This window comes from Balaenoptera physalus (genome assembly GCF_965194825.1).
Source record: "Balaenoptera physalus genome assembly, chromosome: 12".
In the NCBI taxonomy this organism is placed as follows: domain Eukaryota; kingdom Metazoa; phylum Chordata; class Mammalia; order Artiodactyla; family Balaenopteridae; genus Balaenoptera; species Balaenoptera physalus.
Window position 1 is genome coordinate 77,188,293 of NC_138897.1, and position 23,324 is coordinate 77,211,616.

General features: G+C 41.9%; 1 protein-coding gene across 2 annotated transcripts in view; it reads right to left on the minus strand.

Annotated features, from left to right (window-relative positions):
- Window positions 1–20,920, minus strand: part of LOC309639837 (unconventional myosin-XVIIIb-like) — a 62,232-nt gene extending 41,312 nt beyond the window's left edge. For both annotated transcript variants that reach the window (XR_014251886.1, XM_082417613.1), the window contains exon 1: window positions 20,603–20,920. Coding sequence is in view for 1 of the 2 variants with exons in the window: in XM_082417613.1 (XP_082273739.1) it covers window positions 20,603–20,683 (81 nt within the window). In the remaining variant the exon portion in view is untranslated. The remainder of the gene's footprint in view (window positions 1–20,602) is intronic.
- Between the last annotated feature and the right edge of the window lie 2,404 nt (window positions 20,921–23,324).

Below are 23,324 nucleotides of genomic sequence, written 5' to 3' on the forward strand. Positions count from 1 at the left end.
AGCCACTAGCCACATGGGGCTATTTAAATTTAAATTAATTAAAATTAAATTAAAACCTCAGGGGCTTCCCTGGTGGCACAGTGGTTAAGAATCCTCCTGTCAATGCAGGGGACACGGGTTTAAGCCCTGGTCAGGGAAGATCCCACATGCCTCGGAGCAACTAAGCCCGTGCACTACAACTACTGAGCCTGCGCTCTAGAGCCGGTGAGCCACAACTACTGAAGCCCATGCACCACAACTACTGAAGCCCGCGTGCCTACAGCCCGTGCTCTGCAACAAGAGAAGCTACCACAGTGAGAAGCCCTCACACCACAACGAAGAGCAGCCCCCGCTCGCCGCAACTAGAGAAAAACCGTGCACAGCAACAAAGACTCAACGCAGCCAAAAATAAATAAATAAATAAATAAAAAATGTTAAAAACACACACGTAAGATGATTTTTTTAAAAAAAGATCTGTATGTAGAACACTGAGCACCTAAGGGCTTGATTATGGGCTGTTATCATTCAAACGGTACTGATATAGAACTTTTCAAAGCTTCTGCTTCTGAGGTTTACATGTGCTGCTATGCGTAAGCCGGAAACTGATCATCACCATCTTTACATCACTTTGTGAAGTTATAACAATGGTGTTATGCATCTAGGGTTTTACAGGTAGTCCCAATTTCACATATTTAACACATTCTCCTGACAAGAACCAAATACTTTATTTCAAAAATAAAATTACACTTCAGAACATAATATGGTAACCAGAGCCGGACCTAAGCTCCCACAATAACAACCAGAAAACTGGACAAAATATATGAAGTGTTTTCAGACACAGAAGGGGCTACAGTCCCTGAAAGAAGGGAAGCAAACTAGGAGGACCCCAGACTGGGTCAGCTCTTGGCCTGGAGGCACTTTCTGAAATGTGGTGCTGGGAGGGGGACCCAAGCAGACCATGGTGGTCCTGCCGAGGCAAAGGCACCAGGAGTTCACGGAAGACGAGGTGCCTGGAAACACCAGAAAAATAAATGAAATGAAGAGCTATATAGCTATTATAAGCCAGTGGTGATGACAACTTACTAGGATATACTCAATCCAAAGAAGACTGGAAAAGAAAAAAGCAACAAGGAAACAAATAATACATGCGAGATTTAAATCCAACTAAATTGGTAATTATTTAAGTGTAAATGGTCTAAATAGTCTAATTACAAGGCAGAGATCAGAGAATAGACATACCATGCAAACACTAATATCAAGAAAGCTCGAGTGATTATAACAATATTAGACAAAGTAGACGTCAGAACAAATATATTATTACCAGGACAGACTTCTCATCATGATAAAAGTGGTAGATTCATCAAGATGACATAACAATCATAATGTGTGTGTACTGGGAATTCCCTGGCGGTAAGTGGTTAGGGGTCCATGCTTCCACTGCAGGGGGCACAGGTTCGATCTCTGGCCGGGGGACTAAGATCCCGCAAGCTGCATGGTACGACCAAAAAACAAAAAAAAACTGTGTGTACCTATCACAGGAGATGCAACAATGCCTCTCCTAGGCGCTTACCAAAGAGAAATGACAGCATTTGTTCACAACAAGACTTGATGAAAAACATCCATAGCAGCTTTACTCATAATTTCCCTGAACTGGAAACAACCCGATGTCCATGAAAAGTGAAGTGTGTTAATAAGTCCATACATTGGAATACTATTCAGCAATAAAAGAAACAAAAATCCCGACACAAGCAACATGATAATGAACCTCAAGGAAGAACATGGTGCTGAGGCAAAGGGGCCAGACCCAAAAGAGTGCATAGGATTTGATTCTATTGATAGGATGTTCTAGAAAAGGCAAATATAATCTATTGTGACTGGACGCAGAAGCAGATCAGTGGTTGCCTGGGGCTGGGATGAGCTATTTAGAAATGGGCAAGAGTGTACTTTTTAAAGTGATGGAAATGGTCCATATTGGATTATGGTAACAGGTATGTGGCTGCACACTTTTGTCAAAACTCAAACTCTATACTTAAATTGGATGTATTTTATTTTGAGTGTTTTATACCTCAATAAAATTGCTTTTTAAAAGAACAAAAGCATACAGCATATTTATCAGTAAACAAAGAAAAATTAAGTAACGACTGGATCCTTAGATATGTGGTATCTCACGAGAAGGAAATCAGGCATATTCTGAAAGAGATAAGCTAAAAAGTAGCAATAGAAGAAAAGGGCCCAAATCAATGTTCCCAATAAGCTATCCTATTTCAAGTTCTTTTCCATCACCAATTCTGAACCCACTTCTTGGTTTAAAAGTAGAAGCCACGGGCTTCCCTGCTGGCGCAGTGGTTGAGAGTCTGCCTGCCAATGCAGGGGACACGGGTTCGAGCCCTGGTCTGGGAAGATCCCACATGCCGCGGAGCGACTGGGCCCGTGGGCCACAATTACTGAGCCTGCGCATCTGGAGCCTGTGCTCCACAACAAGAGAGGCCGTGATAGTGAGAGGCCCGCGCACCGCAATGAAGAGTGGCCCCCGCTTGCCGCAACTAGAGAAAGCCCTTGCGCAGAAACGAAGACCCAACACAGCCATAAAGCCCTCACACAGAAACGAAGACCCAACACAGCCATAAATAAATAAATAAATAAATACAATTAAAAAAAAAAAACTAGAAGCCACAAAAGAAACCTAATTTCAATCTTCTGAAATAGTCATAGATTATATGGTAAGCAAATGAATTCTGAAAGAGCAAACTTTGAAGACAATGAATTAAAAAAAAATCAAAGCAGTGAAATATTTCCAGTAAGAAAAAAAAAAAAGATTTCTTTGGAGAGTAAGTGCATCTTACAAGGGAAGAAAGAATATGTGCTTCTTGAAGAAGCTGTCCTAGTTGCTCTCACTGTGTTCTACTGTTATAAACAGTCTCTTTGAGGGACTAAAGCAATTCTCTCTGCCCCCACCTCCATCCACACTTTGCTGGGATTTTCTCTTGGAAACCAAATCACAAGAATCTTCTCTGTTCATCAGTGAGCAGAGTTGGGACAAAGCTCTGAACTCTAAGGCTGACCTAAAAGCATCATGCAGAACACAGAGCGGGTGTGACAATACTCTTCAGCAGACGGCCCACTGTGCAAAGCAAGCAAGTCACCTTAATTCCGAGATGCATGAACACAGTCATCGCCCTACACCCTCAGGCTCTTGCCTGAGCCTTTCTTTCACCTTCTGGCCCCAACTGAACCCAAGCACATGGTACCCTGCAAGCCCCTGTGCCTCCCACCCGCTTTTGTACCACAACACAATTCACTGCAAATCTATCTTCCCATCTTCAGATGACTTCTCACCACCTCCACTGCTGGCCGCTGGTCCCAAAGCCGGGATCATCTCTTGCTGAGCGCTGCAGCATCTCCTGCTTCTGGCTTCCACAGCACCTAGATGATGCTGCATGAGCACTTGAGTCAGGGTGTGCCGCCCCAGTGCTCAAACTTTCCTGTGTCCCGTCCCAGGACCAGTAAAAGTGGAGATCCTCGTGATTGCCTAAAAAGCCTCGCCAACCACCCCCCACCTGTCTCGCGGTCCCTCGCACTCAGCCCCTTGGCTGCAGCCTCCTTGCTGTTCCTCCACCACGTGGTTCCAGTCTTAGGGTCTCTGCCCTGCTGAGCCCTCTGCCTGGACCCACTTCCTCCCAGTACACAGGGACTCAGCCCTCACACCTCCCCAGGACGCTGTTCAACCGTCCCTTTATAAGTGGTGCCTTCTCCAAACACCCTATTTGAAACTGCCGCACACACTGGCAAGCCCTGCCCCCCTCTGGCCTCTACAATTCTCCACAACATTTACTACTGTGCAGACAGTGTGTATTCGTTGGTCTGTCTCCCGCGCCACCCCCCCTCCCGCTGGAATGTTAGCTCCAGGGACTTCCCTGGTGGTCCAGTGGCTAAGTGCAAGGGGGCCCGGGTTCGATCCCTGGTCAGGGAACTAGATCCCACATGCCACAACTAAGAGCTCGCATGCTGCAACTAAAAGATCCCGCATGCCACAACTAAGACCCAGAGCAGCCAAATAAATAATTAAATAAATATATTAAACAAAGAATGTTAGCTCCATAGGGGCACCCATAGCAGTACTATTCACGGATGCATGGTACACAGTGAAATTTACTGAATGAATGACTGAATTTTTAGTAGATTTCAAACAAAGCCCGAGAACCACCTCATAGCATATCTCTACATTTCCTGGTCTTGACTTTGACTAGAAGTAGGAATACTAAAATAAATCAAAGATAATGTATAAAACCCTCAGAAAAGGTATTTCCAAAAGAGCTAAAACCAGGGGATATTATGACAGTGCACTGCCACCTGGAATTTCAGGCGTTTGGGGCTCCTGAAGTCCTAAAACCACCCAATCATCCCTCTACTGTCAGTTCAGGAAGCTGACGGTCAATTTTTCCAGTACAGGTGATGTTTCCTAGGTCCTTAGAACTCTCCAGGAATATATATTAAGACCCCAGCTTTGCTAATATTGCTACAGTATGTAGTATTTTCCCTTAATTATGCGGACCCAGGCAACGAGACAGCTACAAAGTTGAGTCAGTTGCAGATGTTGGCTGATTGGCTAGACTTTCCTTTTGGCTAAGAGTGGTTTCCCCACACTTGCCGTGGGATCTAAACTCATGGCTCTGAAACATCACCAGTAGCCCCTTCCAAGAATTTCGGACACTTCTGGGCAGTAGTAAACACTCCTTACAGCTGTCTGATACTGGCATGCCAGAGGTCTGTGGGTTTCACATCCATCCTTTTGCAGAGTGAGCTGGTGGCAGGTGCAAAGTCCTCTGTGGCCTGACGCTGTTCTAGTCTCCCCTATGTGCCTTTTTGTTTAATAAGACATTTCCAATGGAGCACTTAAAATATATTAGATTCTCAATGTCTCATTCAACAAAGCACATAAAGCAGAGACCTGTGCACTGCCCCCAAATTCTGGATTTTAGTATCATGATATATTAACTAGGAATTGTATAGTTTATATGTTTTTTTAAAAACAAACTCCAGCACTATTTACAATAGCCAAGACATGGAAGCAGCCTAAATGTCCGTCCACAGATGAATGGATAAAGATGATGCGGTATATATCAATATATACACAATGATATATTATGCAGCCATAAAAAAGAATGAAATAATGCCATTTGCAGCAACATGGACGGACCTAGAGATTATCATACTAAGTGAAGTGAGTCAGACAGAGAAAGACAAATATTACATGATATCACTTATACATGGAATCTAAAAAAAATGATACAAATGAACTGATTTACAAAACAGAAACAGACTCACAGACATAGAAAACAAACTTATGGCTACCGAAGGAGAAAGGTGGGGAGGGATAAATTAGGAGTTTGGGATTAACAGATACACACCATTATATATAAAATAGATAAACACAAGGACCTACTGTATGGCACAGGGAACTACATTCAATATCTTGTAATAACCTATAATGGAAAAGAATCTGAAAAAGAATATATATACGTATAACTGAATCACTTTGCTGTACACCTGAAACTAACACAACATTCTATCAACTATACTTCCATTAAAAAAAAACCCAGGGCTTCCCTGCTGGCGCAGTGGTTGAGAGTCTGCCTGCCAATGCAGGGGACACGGGTTCAAGCCCTGGTCTGGGAAGATCCCACATGCCACAGAGCAACTAGGCCCGTGAGCCACAACTACTGAGCCTGCGCGTCTGGAGCCTGTGCTCCGCAACAAGAGAGGCCGCGATAGTGAGAGGCCCGCGCACCACGATGAAGAGTGGCCCCCGCTTGCCGCAACTAGAGAAAAGCCCTCGCACAGAAACAAAGACCCAACACAGCCAAAAATAAATATAAATAAATAAATTTTTTTAAAAAAATTAAAAAAAAAAACCCCGATGTGTGCTCATTTCCCCACTAACTTTTCCTGGTGACAGACAGAAAATAGCAGTTGTGAAGTGCCTACCTCCTATTCAGGCTCTGCTTTTTGGGGGATGGGCAAACTTGGTCACATTATTTTAACTAGCATAGAAAACACTAGTGTTGTGTTTAGTACACAGGTGGCCATCACTGTCTTAAACCAATAGTAATTCCCATCAATCACGGGCTCAAAAGAGCTCAGGGAAAATTAAATAGCAACCACCTAAAAGATCAGAGAGAGTTGCCAGCCTGCAGATCAGGGGTCTGGTGGTCACATGCCAGGGTTCCTATAGTTCTAGTGATTAGCAGATGTTAAAGGATTGTGCCATTCCAGTAAAAGTGTACCTCTTCTGAATTTTTCTGGGAAGAGATAATCATGGCTGGTCTTAGAACCTGAATGATGTCTTGTAAAAGGAAAACCAGCCCAAATAAACTGGTTTAAAATAAACAAACAAACAAAAAGACAACTAAATTTCTCATAGGACTGGTTTAAGCCTTTTTACTCTCTTTGAAAGCTGCCACAATTTTCTCAGATGTCCCCAGTTTTCAGAGCCGCAGAGGCTGCGTGGCAGGGCAGGTGGCGTCTCCAACCCGGGGCGCCAATACCCAGGCTTGTGGGAGCCAACACAGATAAGGAGTCAGCCCAAAGGACTGCCTCCCAGTGGGGTTTGGACTAACAGCTTTTCCCTCTTCTTCAGGGTCTTTCCTCTCTAGGCGGCATTTCTGTTTAGAGATGCAAGTTGAAAGTGCAGAATCTGGGTCCATCATTTCTGTGGGTTCCTCACCACCCGTTGCCTGTGGCTGCCTGGCCTCTCCAATTGAAAATCCAATTAGCTGTGCTTAGTCAAGTGTTTACCTCTGCTGTTTGAAAGTTTAAATGGATCTTTAACTCTTTCCCTCACTAGAAGTCTCCACAAAGGCATGGATAATTGATGCGGGGTTGAATGGGGCCTCAGGTTTTCTTCTCTTTTGGGGCTGGTGGCTCTCAGCTGGAGGAAGTTTTACACATCAGACAGGGTGGGACTGCGGCCATCTGTGACTGTCAATCAGGGAGGCTGTTTGTCTGGGGAAAGCCCTGCACAGGGACACAAACAAACTCTTCCAAACAAAGGTGGAAACAAAACAGAAAACAAAGCCTGAAGGGGGGTTCCCCGGGTTAAGATTTCCCTCTCTACGACCACATGCAAAAGGGCTCGATGTTCTACCATTTAACTCTGGTCTTCAAGTCAGAAGTTGCACAGAGGTTAAGTATTTGCAGATTTTAGCCATCTACCATGTTTTGAAGCACAAAGCACTTCGAGCAATAATTTTATAATCATAAAATAGGCTGGTAACTTTGTTCCTTGAAACTGACAAAAAAGTAATCCTAAAATGTTTTCCCCTGTGTCGCTTATTTTTTTTTTCAGTACTTCTGTGGTCCTGTATTTTGCATATAATTACCAAATTAAAAAAAGAGGTCTCTATGTCATGTCTGTGTCCACCTTTCTTTCTACAGGCCTGCTCAGAAAATCCTTTTAAAAAGAACTTTGGGGCTTCCCTGGTGGCGCAGTGGTTGAGAATCTGCCTGCTAATGCAGGGGACACGGGTTCGAGCCCTGGTCTGGGAAGATCCCACATGCCGCAGAGCAACTAGGCCTGTGAGCCACAACTACTGAGCCTGCGCGTCTGGAGCCTGTGCTCCGCAACGAAAGGCCACGATAGTGAGGCCCGCGCACCGCGATGAAGAGTGGCCCCCACTTGCCGCAGCTAGAGGAAGCCCTCGCACAGAAACGGAGACCCAACACAGCCAAAAATAAATAAATAATAATTAAAAAAAAAAAAAAAGAACTTTGTAAGGTAGCAATTTCTGTCTTTCCAATGTATCCTTTTTATAATGAAACGTACTTTTTTTTTCAAAGTCCATGGCAAGTATATTTCTTATGCCTTAGCCCCAAATGCCAAATATAATTTATGCATTCTTTCAACCCGAATGTTCTCTGAAATCATGCTAAATATGTTGGAGACCAACGTTAATAAATATTTAAGAAATCAAAGTGAAAAGTAAAAATCGAAAAGAAAAGGCACCAGACTGGAAAGAAAGGAGTAAATTTGTTTTTATTCAGAGACAGGATCTTACATGTAGAGAATCCTAAAGAACTCACACACATACACACATACACAAATCTACTAGAACTAATAAATTAGTTCAGCAAGATTGTAGGATACAAGATCATCATACAAAAACCAATTCTATTTCCATGTACTAGCAATGAACAACCAAAAATGAAATTAAAGAAACAATTTCATCCATAATAGCATCAAAAACATTAAAATAATTGTGAATAAATTTAAGAAGACACATAAGACTGAAAACTACAAAGCACTGCTGAGAGAAATTAGGGACGACGTAAACAACTGTAGAGACATTTCATTCATGGATTGGAAGACTTAATGTTGTTAAAATGACAGTTGTCTCCAAATCTATACATTCAACAAAATCCCTACCAAAATCTGAGTAGGTTTTTTTTTTTTTTTTTTGGCAGAAATTGAAAAACTGATGCTAAAATTCATATGGAAATGCAAAGGATCCAGAAGAGCCAAAAACAATTTTGGAAAAAAAAAAAAAAAGAATAAAGTGAGAAGGTTTTTATTTCCTGATTTCAAAACTTACTATAAAGCTACAGTAATCAAGACAGTGTGGAACCAGCATAAGGACAGACATATACATCAACAGAACAAAACTAAGAGTCCAGAAATAAGTCCTTAAATTTATGGCCAATTAATTTTCAACAAAGGTGCCAAGACAATCCAATGGAGGAAGAAAACGTTTTTTTCTTCAAACAAAAAAACAAACTTTTTTCAGACAACTAGATAGCCACATGCAAAAAAAGATGAATTTAGACCCTTACCTCACATTATACATGACAACTCAAAAATCAAACAAAGACCTAAGAGTTAAAATGCTAAAACACTTCTAGAAGAAAAAGAGAAAAAAATCTTTGGGGAATTCAGTTAGGCAAAAAGTTCTTAGATAAGACACCAAAATTTATTCTAAAAATTTGTAAACTGGACTTCAAAATTAAAACCTTCTGTACTTCAAAAGTCACTATGAAGAAAATGAAAAAGAAGCCACTGACTGGGAGGAAGTATTTGTGAATTATACACATGATAAATAACATAAATAAAGACAATCAATTTTTTAAATGGGCATAAGATTTAAACAGACATTCCACCAAAGAAGATATAAGAATGGCTAATCACCACAAACATGTCCAATATCACTAACTGTTAGGGAAATGTAAATCAAGACCCAATGAAGCACCACTTCACACCCACTACGAAGGCTAGAATCAAAGACAACAGCAAGTGTTGATGAGGCTATGGCAAACCTGGAACTCTCATAAAATGATGGTGAGAATGTATATAGTATCGCTTAGCAATATTTCTATGAAATATAGTATAATTTAGAAAGCAATTAGTGATTCCTTAGAAAGTTAAACATGAATTCACCATACAGCCCAGAAATTCCACTCCTAGTTACACACCCAGGAGAAATGAAAACATACATCCACACTTGTACGTGAATGTGAACACAGCAGCATCGTTTGTAACAGACCAAAAGTGGGAATAATTCAAATGTCTATCAACTGGCGAAGGGATAAACAAAATGTGGTCTATCCATGAAATGGAATATTATTCAGCAACAAAAGGGAACGAGAGACCGGAACACACAACGTGGATCAACCTCCAAAACCTGGTGTTAAATGAAAGAAGCCATATGCAAAAGACTAACAGTCTACAGCCTGTAAGATTCCACTCATATGAAATGTTCAGAAAAGGAAAATTACTATAGAGACAGAAAGCAGATTATTGGTTGCCTGGGGATGGGAGCAGGAAGTGACTACAAGTGGGCACAGGGTGTCTCTTTGAGACATGGAAATGTTTTAAAATTAGACTGTGGTGCTGGCTGCACAACTCAGAGTTTACTAAAACTCATCAAATTATACACTCATAATGAGTGAATTTTATAACATGTAATATCATGCCTCAATAAAGCTGTTTTTAAAAGAGTAAAAGTTGCAAAATTTTGTTTTGACCAAAACCATGTTTCAAAGACACCAATTCTCACACGAATTCAAAAAGATTAATATTCAGACTCTGGATTAAGCTCTGAAGTCAGTGTGAGAAAATGAAATGTCTTACGTGGCAATAACGATGTGACGTCATAGAATTTTAACCATGATGTTCTTTATATATGAGAGGAACATTCGCATACTTTATGAATTAAGCATCTATTTTGGAGTCTTCTTATAATCGGAAACATCCTTCTCTAACAGGAGAGGGTATGCAGTCAGAGAAGTGAGTAGATTGTCAACAGACAGATGGAATTTATCAAATGTTATGTGCCCCACTTGCATATGATGAAATTATTTCAGTATATCACAGAAGAAAATGGTAGCAAAACATCTTAACCATACAAATTGATTTTAACCGACAAATTGATTTTACTGTCTATTTGATAACCAGTATCCCTTTAAAACCATTCTTTCAATGAGCCAAACCCAGGACATTTGTCAATATCTACATGAGTAAGTTTTACTGATAGCAAATTAGGAATCAACTTCATTGATGTCCGTTAAGACGTATGATTTCTATGTAAGGATGAGGAAGATAAAGGCATATATAGCTTAACCTTTTTTATTCTGGAAACCGGCAATTAAAAATAAAGAAGTTAAGCATTGATCCTGCTCTATTAGTCTTCTATTGCTGTGTAACAAATATCCACAAACTCAGTGACTTAAAAACACCACTAATAAATACCTCCTAGTTCTGGAGGTCAGAAGTCCTGGCTGGCTCTGCTGGGTTTTCTGCTTAGGGGCTCACAAAGCCAGAATCAAGGTGCTGGCAACCTGGGTTCTTATCTAGAGGCTCCAGGGAGGAATCTGCTCCCAAACTCATTCATGCTGTTGGCAGAATGCAGTTCCGAGGGCTGTAGGACTGAGGTCCCTGTTCCCTTGCTGCCTGCCAAGGAGGAGGGGTCACCCTCAGCTCCTCGACACACTCACAATCCTTCTCATGGGGCCCCCTCCACCTGCAAAGTCGGCAAGGGTGCGTCCCACCTTTCTCCTGCTTCAATCTCTCTGACTTCTGATGCCGGCCTGAGGACATTCTCTGCTTTTAAAGGGCTGGTGTGAGCAAATTCAACCCACCCAGAACACAACCTTAATTATATCTGCAAAATCTCTTATCAGCGGGTTACCCCTGGGAGTAACACCTGGAGGCTTTTAAAAGTCACGGGAGAAATCTGCCAACCGCACCTGACTGTCTTTACAGGCAAATATATAGCTCAAGTGGATGAGTAAAAGCAGTCAATGTGGAAGGAATGGCATGATTAGCAAACTCACCGCTTCCTAACTTCCTAATAAAATAATCGATTTATGCAGAGATCGTCAGTGAAAATGAAACGAACGGCAGATGACAGCTGAATGAGGAGCCGGAGAGCTGACCGCACCTGAGCCCACTTTAGAGAAGTGACGGCAGAGCGGCACCTACATGTCACGTGCCTCTTGCTACAAAGTCCGAACCTAACACGCTAATCCAGCTGTTGGAGCTGGCTTTCAGTTCACAGGAAATTTAGGAAGCAGAAGTGCAATTTAAATGACACCACGAAAAAGCAAACAGAGAAATCCAGAATGTGGAACACTCTACAGCCGGCCCAGTTTCTTCAATACGTCATTTACCTGGGGGTGGGGGTGGGGTGGGGGACTGTTCTGGATTAATGGGATGTTATTACCAATTACAATACAAGAACAATATTTGGATCCTGATTCAAAAAACACAAGAGTAAAAGGACAATTTAAAGTTAATCAGAAAAAACTGAATATGGACTCAGTATTAAAGTAAGAATCATCATTTTCATTGGTTGGCATAAAGGTCTCAAGGTTGTATGAGAAAACATTCAGATTTTTTAGAGATGCACATAGGGCTGAAATGCTACGAGGGGTTTGCTAATAGCTTTAAAATATTCCGGCAACCACAAAAAGAGGGGATGGACAAAGCAGGTACACAAAATGTGAAACATATCGAATCTGGGTGGTGTATATGCATGGGGGCTCATTGTTCTGGTCCATTTTTACCCAGGACTAAAAATTTTTATAATAAATGATTTCATTTAAGAGATTTCATTCATTGAGCATCTGCTGAGAATCAATCACTGCGTTCAGGGCTTCGCATCCACTTCCTGCTGGATCCTCACTACGGCCTTATGAAGCAGGTACCATTTGAATCCCCACTTTTATAGCTAAGAATATGAAACAACGACCAGTGTGGGGTGTAGCCGACAGGTCTGCCAATTGCCCGCCACCCCAGCGAAGCCTCAGAGGCCAAGTAAATGAAAGATTTCTACATTTTTTGTTTCACAAAGCAGTTTGACAAGTCGGCTGCAGCCCGCGTTGGAGGGCGATCCCCCAAACCATGCGCCAACCGCAGCACAGGGGATGCCGGAAGGTTCGGAAGGAGACAAAAGGCGGAGACAGGTAGAGGGTGAAAGAGAAACAGAGGGACCACAGAAAAGCAACAAGGTGGAAACACAGGGAGACAGTCACGGAAAGGGGCGGAGGGAAGAGATGGGGAGACAGTGGGGAAGAGGGATGCGCTTGAAGGGGGATGTCACAGACCTAGAGAGTCAGACAAAGCTACTGCAACCTTGGTCCACCTTCCACTCTGCCCCACCCCTCACACCAACCAGAAAACGGGAACCCCTCGGAGCAAAGGAGGGACCAGACACGTTCAGTATAGAGCTCTGTCCACGTGTAGTTACAGATCCGTGTCAGGCACGATTACCTTGTCCTCTCTCCCCATCCCCCAGCCCCCATCCCATGACCTTCTCCCCAGCCAGCTCACCAGCTCCAAGCTCAGAGTCAGGAGGAAGGGAAGGAGGAGTTATTTATCTAAACCATGTTTCAGTTTTTTAACGGCCTAATTGAGATAAAAGTCACAGACCCTCAGTGCCCAGCAAAGCTGTTCTCAGTGGGGGAAAATCTGTGAGGCTGAAGTTAATAGCATGCGGGCCACGTTAATGCCACTAGGGGGTTCAGATCAGAGGCTCCTGGAGGCGGATTCAGATGACGGCTTAATCACAACGGCTTAATCACAATGGAAAAAACAGGTCTGGGGCTTGCAACGTGTGACTGGTGGGGTGGGGGGAGTGGGGATGGCAGAAAGGGGTTACAGGAGGGAGAGTGGGGAGCAGAAAACACAAAGGAAGACAGAATCCTCAAACAGAATCCTCAATGCATTTCAGAGACTGGAACTAGAGCTGCAGGGGAGGGCAGGCCTGTCACACACACACCCCCCCAGGGCATGTTAATAACATGGAACCACTTGCTCAAATTACACGTTAAAAAACACCTTCTTCTCCTAGTGGCATTATTCATGAGAGCCAAAAACTGGAAACAGTCGGCGGATGAATGGATAAACGAAATGTGGCATAGCCATACGTGGGAATATTATCAGATACAGAAAGGCAGGCAGTACTGATACACATGCTACAACGTAGATGAACCCTGAAAACATTATGTTGAGAGAAGCCAGATGCAAAAGGCCACGTGTTATATGATGCCGTTTTTTTTTTTAACATCTTTATTGGAGTAAATTGCTTTACAATGGTGTGTTAGTTTCTGCTTTATAACAAAGTGAATCAGTTATACATATACATATGTCCCCATATCTCTTCCCTCTTGCGTCTCCCTCCCTCTCACCCTCCCTATCCCACCCCTCTAGGTGGTCACAAAGCACCCAGCTGATCTCCCTGCGCTATGCGGCTGCTTCCCACTAGCTATCTGTTTTACGTTTGGTAGTGTATGTCCATGCCACTCTCTCACTTTGTCCCAGCTTACCCTTCCCCCTCCCCATATCCTAAAGTCCATTCTCTAGTAGGTCTGCATCTTTATTCCTGTCTTGCCCCTAGGTTCTTCTGACCATTTTTTTTCTTTTTTTTTTTTTTTAGATTCCATATATATGTGTTAGCATACGGTATTTGTTTTTCTCTTTCTGACTTACTTCACTCTGTATGACAGTCTCTAGGTCCATCCACCTCACTACAAATAACTCAATTTCATTTCTTTTTATGGCTGAGTAATATTCCATTGTATATATGTGCCACAGCTTTATCCATTCATCTGTCGATCCTGCCAACACTTTTACTTTACTCAATTGAGACCAATGTCAGACTTGTAAGGTAATAAATTTACGTTGTTTTGAGTCACTAAATTTGTGGTAATTCATATGAAAGCAATAAAAAACAAATACAGAGGTCCTACAAGAGCCAGGCTATATATTTATATTTAAGTATTTCTAAAATGAATTTAACCTTGTGATTGACAGCAGCAGCAGCTTCCAAGGGATCCCACCACACACCTGAGGCAAAAGCAGCCTAATAAAGAAGCAGTGACAGCAGCAGGTCACTGCCCCACACTTGGGGTAGAGGGGGATTTGATCTACTGTAGCAGCAGCATAGCCTGAATGGGAATGCATCCTCCTGTGGCACTAGTCCCATCAACATTAGTCTAATCTGCTAGCATCTGCTGTGACAACAGGCCCAACATATACAAACCCTCCAACTCAGTAGCATTAAGTGAGTCAGGCTCAGGGTTTCCTGAAACTCATATCCAATGGCACTGGAAAGCCCAGATATCATCTACTGTTATGAAAACATAAAAAAACAAGAACAGAAGACTGGGAACTTCAGAAAGAAAAGGGGAACAATGGAATGGGTGAAAACAAATGGGGTAAATATAAGAGACTATCATTAGCCTCATGAGTTTCTTAAATTCTATATGATGGTCAAAGCAAAAATTATGACACCATCTGATGTGGTTCTCAATGTAAAGGAAATACTACAGAAAATCATACTTTAAAACTGGGGAATATTAAGAGACCTAAATGGAAGTAAAATTTCGAAACTTCACTTGATATAATAAAACACTGATTCCAGTAGGCTATGGTAAGTTACATATGTATAGTGTAATGCCAAAAGCAACCACTAAGAAAACTATACAAACAGTATACACAAATGATTATAAATAAATTAGATTAAAATGGACTTATTAAAAAATGTTTAAGTAACCCACAAGAAGGCAAAATAAGAGAAACACAGGATTGAGAAACTAAGGTAAAAGACAAAACAAAAAATAAAATGGTAGGCCTAATCTTTAACATAGCAATAATTACATTAACTGTAAATGATCTAAATAACCAAGTCAAAGACAGAGATTGAAAGAGTAGATGAAAAAATCACAAGCATGATCCAACTATATACTGTCTATAAGAAGCTTACTTTAAACATCATGATATAGGTAGTTCAAAGTAAAAGGATGAAAAAGATATATCATATGAACATTAATCAGAAAAAGCAGAAATGGCTATAGTAATATCAGATAAAGTAGATTTCAGAGCAAAGGAAATTATTAGGGGTAAAGAGGGTCATTACTTAAAGGTAACAGGAATAATCCACCTAGATGACCTAGTGATACTAAATGTGTGTGCACCAAACAACAGAACTTCAAAACACATGAAGCAAACACTGAAAAAGGTAAAAGGAGAAAATTTTAAATCCACAATTATTATTTGAGACTTCAACACAGCAATTTATAGAACTACCAGAGAGAAAAATCAGCAAGGATATGGAAGAACTGAAAACATCATCAATCAACAGGATATAACTGACATTTAAAGAACACACTCAATAAAAGCAGAATACATATTCAAGTGTCCATGGAACATTCACTCATATACCATACACTGGGTGATAAAAAAACATTAGCAGATTTAAAAGAATTAAAATCATAGAGAGTATGTTCTCTAGCCATAATGGAATCAGACTAGAAATCAATAACAGAAAGACAACAGGAAAATCTTCAATCACATGAAAACTAAACATCACAATTCCAAATAACTCATGGGTAAAAAGTCAAGGAAAAATTTTTAAATGCATAAAATAAAAGAAAATGGAGATATAACAGATCAAAGTTTGTGGAATGAAGTGAAAGCAATGCTGAAAGGGAAGTTTATAGCACTAAATTGGGAAAGAAAATATTTCAAAGCAATAATCTAATTTTCTATATTAAAATAGTAAAAACGGAAGAGGAAAAAACACTAAACAAGCAGAAAGAAGGAAATAATAAAGATGAAACAAAAATCCATGAAACTGAAAACAGGAAAATAGGGGGGGGGGAATCAATGAAACAAAAGGCTGGTTCTTTGAAATAAACAATCTAATCAATAAAGATGTAGCAAGACTGATAAAGATAAAAAGAGAGATTGGCACAAATCACAGATATCAGAAATGCAACCAGGGATACCATGACATATCCTGCAGGTTGATAAGGGACAAGTCATTATGAACAAGTCTATACTATAAATTCAAAAATGTAGATGAAATGGACCCATGCTTCTACACCCAAAACTACCAAAACTCAGCCAAGATGAAATAGATAATCTCAATTTTCCTATAACCATTAGAAACACTGATTTTTCATTTAAAAACTCCCAAAAGAAATATTCAGGCTTAGACGTTTCACTTTTACCCAAGACTTAAAGAATTAACACCAATTTTACATGACTTGATAAGAAATAGAAGTAGAGGGAACAGTTCCTAATTAATTTTATGAAGCCAGTATTACCTTGATACCAAAACCAGACAGGGATAGTATAGAAAGAAGAAAACTACAGACCAATATTTTTTATGAAATTGGCTGTAAAAATCCTCAGCCAAATATTAGCAAGTTAAATCCAGAAATATATAAAAAGAATAATATACCATGACCAAGTGGTATTTATTCCAGTTATGCAAAGTTGGTTAAATATTTGAAAATCAAACAATGTAATCCACCATATCCAATAGATTAAGGGGGAAAAGTCATGTGATCCTATCCATTAATGCAGAGAAAGCATTTGACAAAATCCAATCCCATTCATGATTTTAAAAAAAGAAGAAAAAAAACTCCAAGCAAACTAGGAATAGAAAAGGAACATACTGAAACTCATAAAGATGATCTACAAACAACCTATACCGACATTATATTTAACTGTGAAAGACTGAATGCTTTCTCTGTAAGATCAGAAACAAGGCACCGATATCTGCTCTCACCACTTTTATTAAATATATTACTGGAGGTTCTAGTAAGAAAATAAAGCAAAAATAAATAAATACGTAAATTTACAAGTTAAATTTTTAAAAAGTTTATTTAAAAGATAAAAGGACTATTCCTACTATGTTGAATAGGAAGGAATATATCCTACTGAATGTTGAATAGTAATATATCCTATTATATTGAATAAGGAAAAGTAAAACTGTCTATATCTGAAGATGAGATGATAATCTAAATGGAGAAAATACCAAGGAATCCACAAAAAGCTTGAGAAATAATATTAGTTTGTAAATGTTTTAGAGTACAAGATCAACACAATTTTATCAAATTATATATTAATAATAAATGTGTAGAAGCTTAAATTAAAAATATGTGATGCCATTTACACCTGACCTAAATAAATACTTAAATATAAGCCCAATAAGACATTTATAGGACCTCTATACTGAAAATTACAAAATGCTGATGAAGAAAATTTTAAAAGTCCCAAACAAATAGGGAGACATACCTTGTTCATGGATTAGAAAACACAACATAATAAAGATGTCAATTCTCCCCAAGTTAAGAGGCTTAACACAATTACTCTTAAAATGCCCTCAAGGTTTTTGTGGATATAGACAAGCTTATTCTAAGATTTATATGGTAAGAAGAGGCTGAAGAATAGCTAAAACAATTTGTAAAGGAAGATTAAAATGGGAGGAATTAATCTACCCAATTTCAAGATTTTGCAGTAATGATGGAGGGTAGATACATAGATCAATGGAATGGAACAGAGAACCCAGAAATAGACTGACATAAATACATTTAACTTGTTTTTGACAGCAGTGCAAAAGCTATCAAGGAAGAATAGACTTTTCAAAAAATGGTACTCAAACAGTTGGACATCCCTCGACAAAAACAAACAACAAATGAACCTTAACCTAAACCTTACACACCTTACACAAAAATTAAATCAAAGTGGATCATAATCTTAAACGTAAAAGCAGGACATTTTTAGAAAAAAAAAATAGGAGAAAATCTTTGGCATCTAGAACTAGGTGAATAATTCTTAGACTTGACACCGAAAGTATGATCAATAAAAGCAAAAACTGATAAATTGGATCTCATCAAAATGAGTTAAAAATGCTTCATAGAAGATCCTTTTAAGTGGATGAAAACTTAAATTATACAGTGGGAAAACATATTTGAAAATCCCACATGAGACAAATGATTTGTATCTATAATATACAAAGAACTCTCCAAACAACTTAAAAAAATCCAACTAGAAAATAGGCAGAAGACAGGAGCAGACATTTCATGGAAGAGAATATACACATGGCAAAGAAGCACATGAAAAGATGTTCAACATCGTTAGCCATTAGGGAAATGCACATTAAGACCATAATGAGATATCAGAGAATAACTAAAATTAAAGTATTGTGACAACATCAAATGCTGGCGAGTACATAGAAAAATTATATCACATCACTGGTGGGAAAATAAAATGGTTTAGCCACTCTGAGAAACAGCTTGACAGTCTCTTTTAATCCTAAAAGTAGATTCACCCTACAATGCAGTAATTGTACTCTTGAGCATTTATCCAAAAGAAACAAAAACTTAATGAAGTTCCCACAGAAACTTACACAGAAATGTTCACAGCAGTTTTATTTCTAATAGCCAAAAACTGGCAACTACCCAAGTGTCTTTCAATGGGTGAATGTTGAAACAAATTGTGATAAAACCTTATGATAGAATACTACCGAGCAACAACAAGGAACAAATTATTAATATATGCAAAAATTGAAATGAACTTCAAGGGAATGATGCCGAGGGAAAAATTTTAAAAAGCCAATCTCCGAAGATTAAGTAATTCATGATTATGTTTACATATTATTCTTAAAATAACAAAACTGTGGAGATGGAGAACAGATTAGAAGTTGCCAAGGGTTAGAGATGGGGGTAGAAGGTACAGCGGGGGAACTTTGTGAGGTTTTTGTGGTCCCAGTACAAATAATACAGCAATCTCGGTTTTAATCCCGAAAGATTTTTAAGAGCAATTCCTAATAAGAGGTGTCCAGATATTTAGCAATGGCAGCAGATTAGAGGTATAGCTCCCCAACATGACAACTTCGAAAGAGATCTATACTATCAATACTAATTTAATGCATATGTTAATTTTAAAAAGGCCAGTCACAATACTTAAATGGTACATATCTTAACGATAGTATTCTGGGTATCCAGCTATACCAGATGGACTAGCAGGATTTTCTGTACATTCAATCTTATTTAAGACAGTAAATCTTATAATAAGACAGTTAAAAAAAGAAAAAGAAAAAAAACAAACCTCAACTACAGTTGGATATTCTCATAGGAAGATGAGGTGAAAATATGTAGCAGCGGTTCAAAAACTTAAGCAGTGGCACCGAAATTTGGCTGCACATTAGAATCATCTGAAGCACTTTTTAAAAACCCTCACACCGACGGCTGGTCATCCTAGACCAATAAAATCATTTTAAATCTCCTCAGACGATGCCAATGTCTAGCCAGAACTGAGAACCAGCGGACTAAGCAGAAGGGGATGTTTCTACAAAGATCTCTTAACAATAAGTCCTTTCACCCAGTCAAGATTTACCTCCCCGCAAAGGGGTAAAGAAGGCTAGATGTTGTCCATACTTGCTTAGCTTTAATTAGCACTTGTGACTTGCCCAAAACCTAGATCATGTTTCCCCTAAATTTCATGTTATGCCCTAAGTTTTTCAAACCCAAGGCTAAGGGGTTTGCCAGGATGAGATTTTAAGTGCTCACACAGGGGAAGTCCCTGGCAAACCAGGACAGCGGTCACTCTACACTGAAATGTAAAGCATCCTAAATAACCCTGCCACTGCTCCCAGATACTAGTCTGTGCCAACCAGTGGAGAAAAGGCATTCTCCATTACTACCACGGCAAATGCTACTGTACTTACCTCGGCTAGTCCCTATCTTTTCCAGGCGCCACTCCCCTTCACCTGCTGGTGGACGCTTTGGCCAGCTGACAATGCAGATATTTTCAAACTTTAAGGTGAATAAAAATCATCTGGAGGGCCTGTTATAACAGAGATCACTGAGCCCCCGAGAGTTGCTGATTCCATAGGGATGGGACCGGGCCCTAATACTTGAATATCTAACACATTATCAGGGGACGCTGGTAAAGCTGGTCAGGTAAAGCCCGGTAAAGCTCGTCAGGAAAAAGAAACCCGACGTGTCAGATCATAAAGTACGGAAGGGCAAGCCCGCCGGCAGGCCAGGCCCGGGGGGACCGGGGTCCCCAGCCCTACAGAGCCAACGGCAGCCCGGCTCGGGCGCCCCTCGGAAGCGCGGGGTCCCCGCGGCCGAGCCTGCGCCCCCGGCCGGCCCCGGCTCCCCTCTGCCCACCCTGCGCGCGGGGGCTGGAAACGGCCGCGGAGAACCACGGCGGGGCGGGAAGGGGAGCTCCAAAGAGGGTCTGGCGACTCGAGTAGCTCCGTTTCTCGGTGGGCTCAGCGCGCGCCGTGGGGGAAGAGGGGCGGGGGTCCGGGAAGAGGGGACGGGCGGCACTCACGTAGACCGGCAGCGGCCACGGGTAGACGGCGGGCTCGGCTCCCACGGGCGACTCCAGCCTCAGCTCCAACTTCTCCCCCATGTCTTCGCGCGCGGCCCCCGCACCAGGCTAGTCTGGCGGTTGGGGGAGGGGCGGGGCGCCGCCTGCGGGGGCGGGGCAGGCAGGCGGGCGGGCGGCTGAGGGGAGGGGGCCTGGCCGGGGCCTCAGCCGCCGCCGCCGCCGCGCTCCCGTCCGGCCCCGGCTCCCTCTTGGTGGTCACAGGCCCGGGGCCTCCAGCGCTGCCGCCAACTCGGGCCGGCGTGAGGCGAGCACAAGGAGCCGGGGCCGGGCTGAACCACCCACTCGCGGCGCGAGCGCCGCACACCCCCGTGGACTCCCACGCACGCACGCACGCACGTCTTCGGCTGCCCCCGCCCACCCCCACCGGCCCGAAGTGGGGACCCGGGGAGACCCCTCGGGACCTGGGGTGGCGAGTTCGACTCCCGCCCTTGACGTACCGTGACACCCCACCCCCACCCCAAATAATAAGACTGTAATTCCTCATTAAATATGACAGCCGGAATCCCGGCTTCTGTTCACAAAAATGCCGTGTATTTAGCCTATGCTAGGCACCAGACCCTGGACGCTCAGTACTGGCAAAAAAGGAAATGCCCTGCCCTCATGGCGCTGCCATTTTAATTGGAATAGTAGTGACAATGGTCAAGGGAGAAAATAAAGTGTCATCATCGCCACGGGGATGGTTAATCTCATGTGCGCACTGCGTGGGGCCCCGGCAACCACAAACATTATTCCAGATGTGGCCAGGAAGGTATTTTTCAGAAGAGATGAACACTGAAATTGGTCCACTTTGCGTAAAGGAGATTGTCAATGCCACGGCGTGGGTGGGCCTCGTCCATCAGTTATATATATTGATATATGGGTGTGTGTATATATACAGTATATGTACACTGTATGTATGTATACAGTGTATATTTATATATAGGTGTGCATATATGTTGTATACCTGTATGTGTATATGTTTCTAAGTATTATATGTATATATGTATATACTATTTATACACACTTGCATATGTATTTATATGTGTATGTACATGTGCATATTTACATATGGGTGTGTATGTGTGTGTATACATTGTATATATGTATGTTTATATATCTTATATATCTGATATATGTATGTATATATACGATGAATTTATATATACAGTACATATATATTTTTATGCTATATGCTTTTATATGTAGGTGTATATGTGTGTCTATATGTATGTACGTGTATGTATTGCATATATTATATGTGTATATATGTATACTGTCTATATACACACCTAAATATCTTTGTGTGTATATATGTATGATATATATGTACCTAGGTGTGTATATTGCATATGTTATACGTATGTGTACATACTGTATATATACAAACTATGCATTTTATATGTGTGTATATATGTATGTGTGTATTGTCTATACTATATGTGTATATGTGTGTATGCATACCGCATATGTACACAGCTGTATATTTTTGTATGCGTGTACATATGTACGTGTGTGTGTATATACACACACACCCCCTATGGATTCTGTTTGTCTGGAGAACCCTCACTGATACGGACACGTATGACAATTGAGTACCTGATCTTTGCCAGCCAGGGAGCCAAAGGCTTATCCTTTCGGTGTCTCCCTTAAGTGTCACAAGTCCCAGGAGGGAAGGTGATGCGGCTCCTACCAGTTGAGGTGCCTCAGGGTCAGAGAGGTGCACAGGGCGGCGGGGGCTGGAGCCTGGTGGAGCCCAGGTGGAGTTCTAGCAGCAGTACAGCCTAGCAGTCCCACTTCCCCGGGTGCTTCTCACAAAGACGCCGAGGGAGAGATGGGATCTGAAGGAGGGGATGAGGAAGCTTCCGTGGGTCCGCAAGCCCAGACCAAGGCTGACTCGTCAAGGGTGTTAGAGGTCAGGACTGTGGTTACCCTGGGGTTGGGCTTACACAGAGCCATTCACATTCTGGAAAAGTATCCATTCTGCTCTTGTTTGTATGGTTACCCCCCTCGCCCAAATCTTTTAAAAACAGATTCTCTTGGTTGCTGGGAACACACACGGGGAAGTTGTGTGTGAGGGGGTGTGATCCAGGGGACAGGGAGGATAAGCTCCCCACTCGTAGGGCCAGGAGTGGCTCAGCTTTGTGAGCTGAGGATGGCCCACGAGGTCCCAGAGAGAAGGGTCCCTGCTCCGTCCCTGCTCTGTGCACCCCATTCCCAGCCTGAGAAGCCCAGAGCCTCCCCCCCCCGCCCCCCCGCAACACACACACACCAGGGAGGAGAGCCAGTCACCCTGGCTCCCAGGCTCCGGCTCCAAGGCTCCGGGCACTAGGAGCTATTTTCAGCTTTCATGCCCTAGGACACGGCCAGAGCTATTGTCTCCGGAAACTCTCTGTCTGTCTCTCGCCCGCCCTCCGTCCCTCCCTCCCTCCCTCCTCCGCTTCTTTCCCTCCCGCTCCATCTGTCCTCCCCTCCACCCTGCATTTCTACACAGGATGGCTCACAGTAAGCTGCTCCCCGCGCCCACCTGCCACCATTCGATGGATGTCAAAGCAAACCCTGGGGACTTCCCTGGAGGTCCAGTGATTAAGACTCCGAGCTTCCACTGCAGGGGGCGCGGGTTCGATCCCTGGTCAGGGAAATAAGATCCCACATGCCGCACGGCACGGCCAAAAACAATAAATGA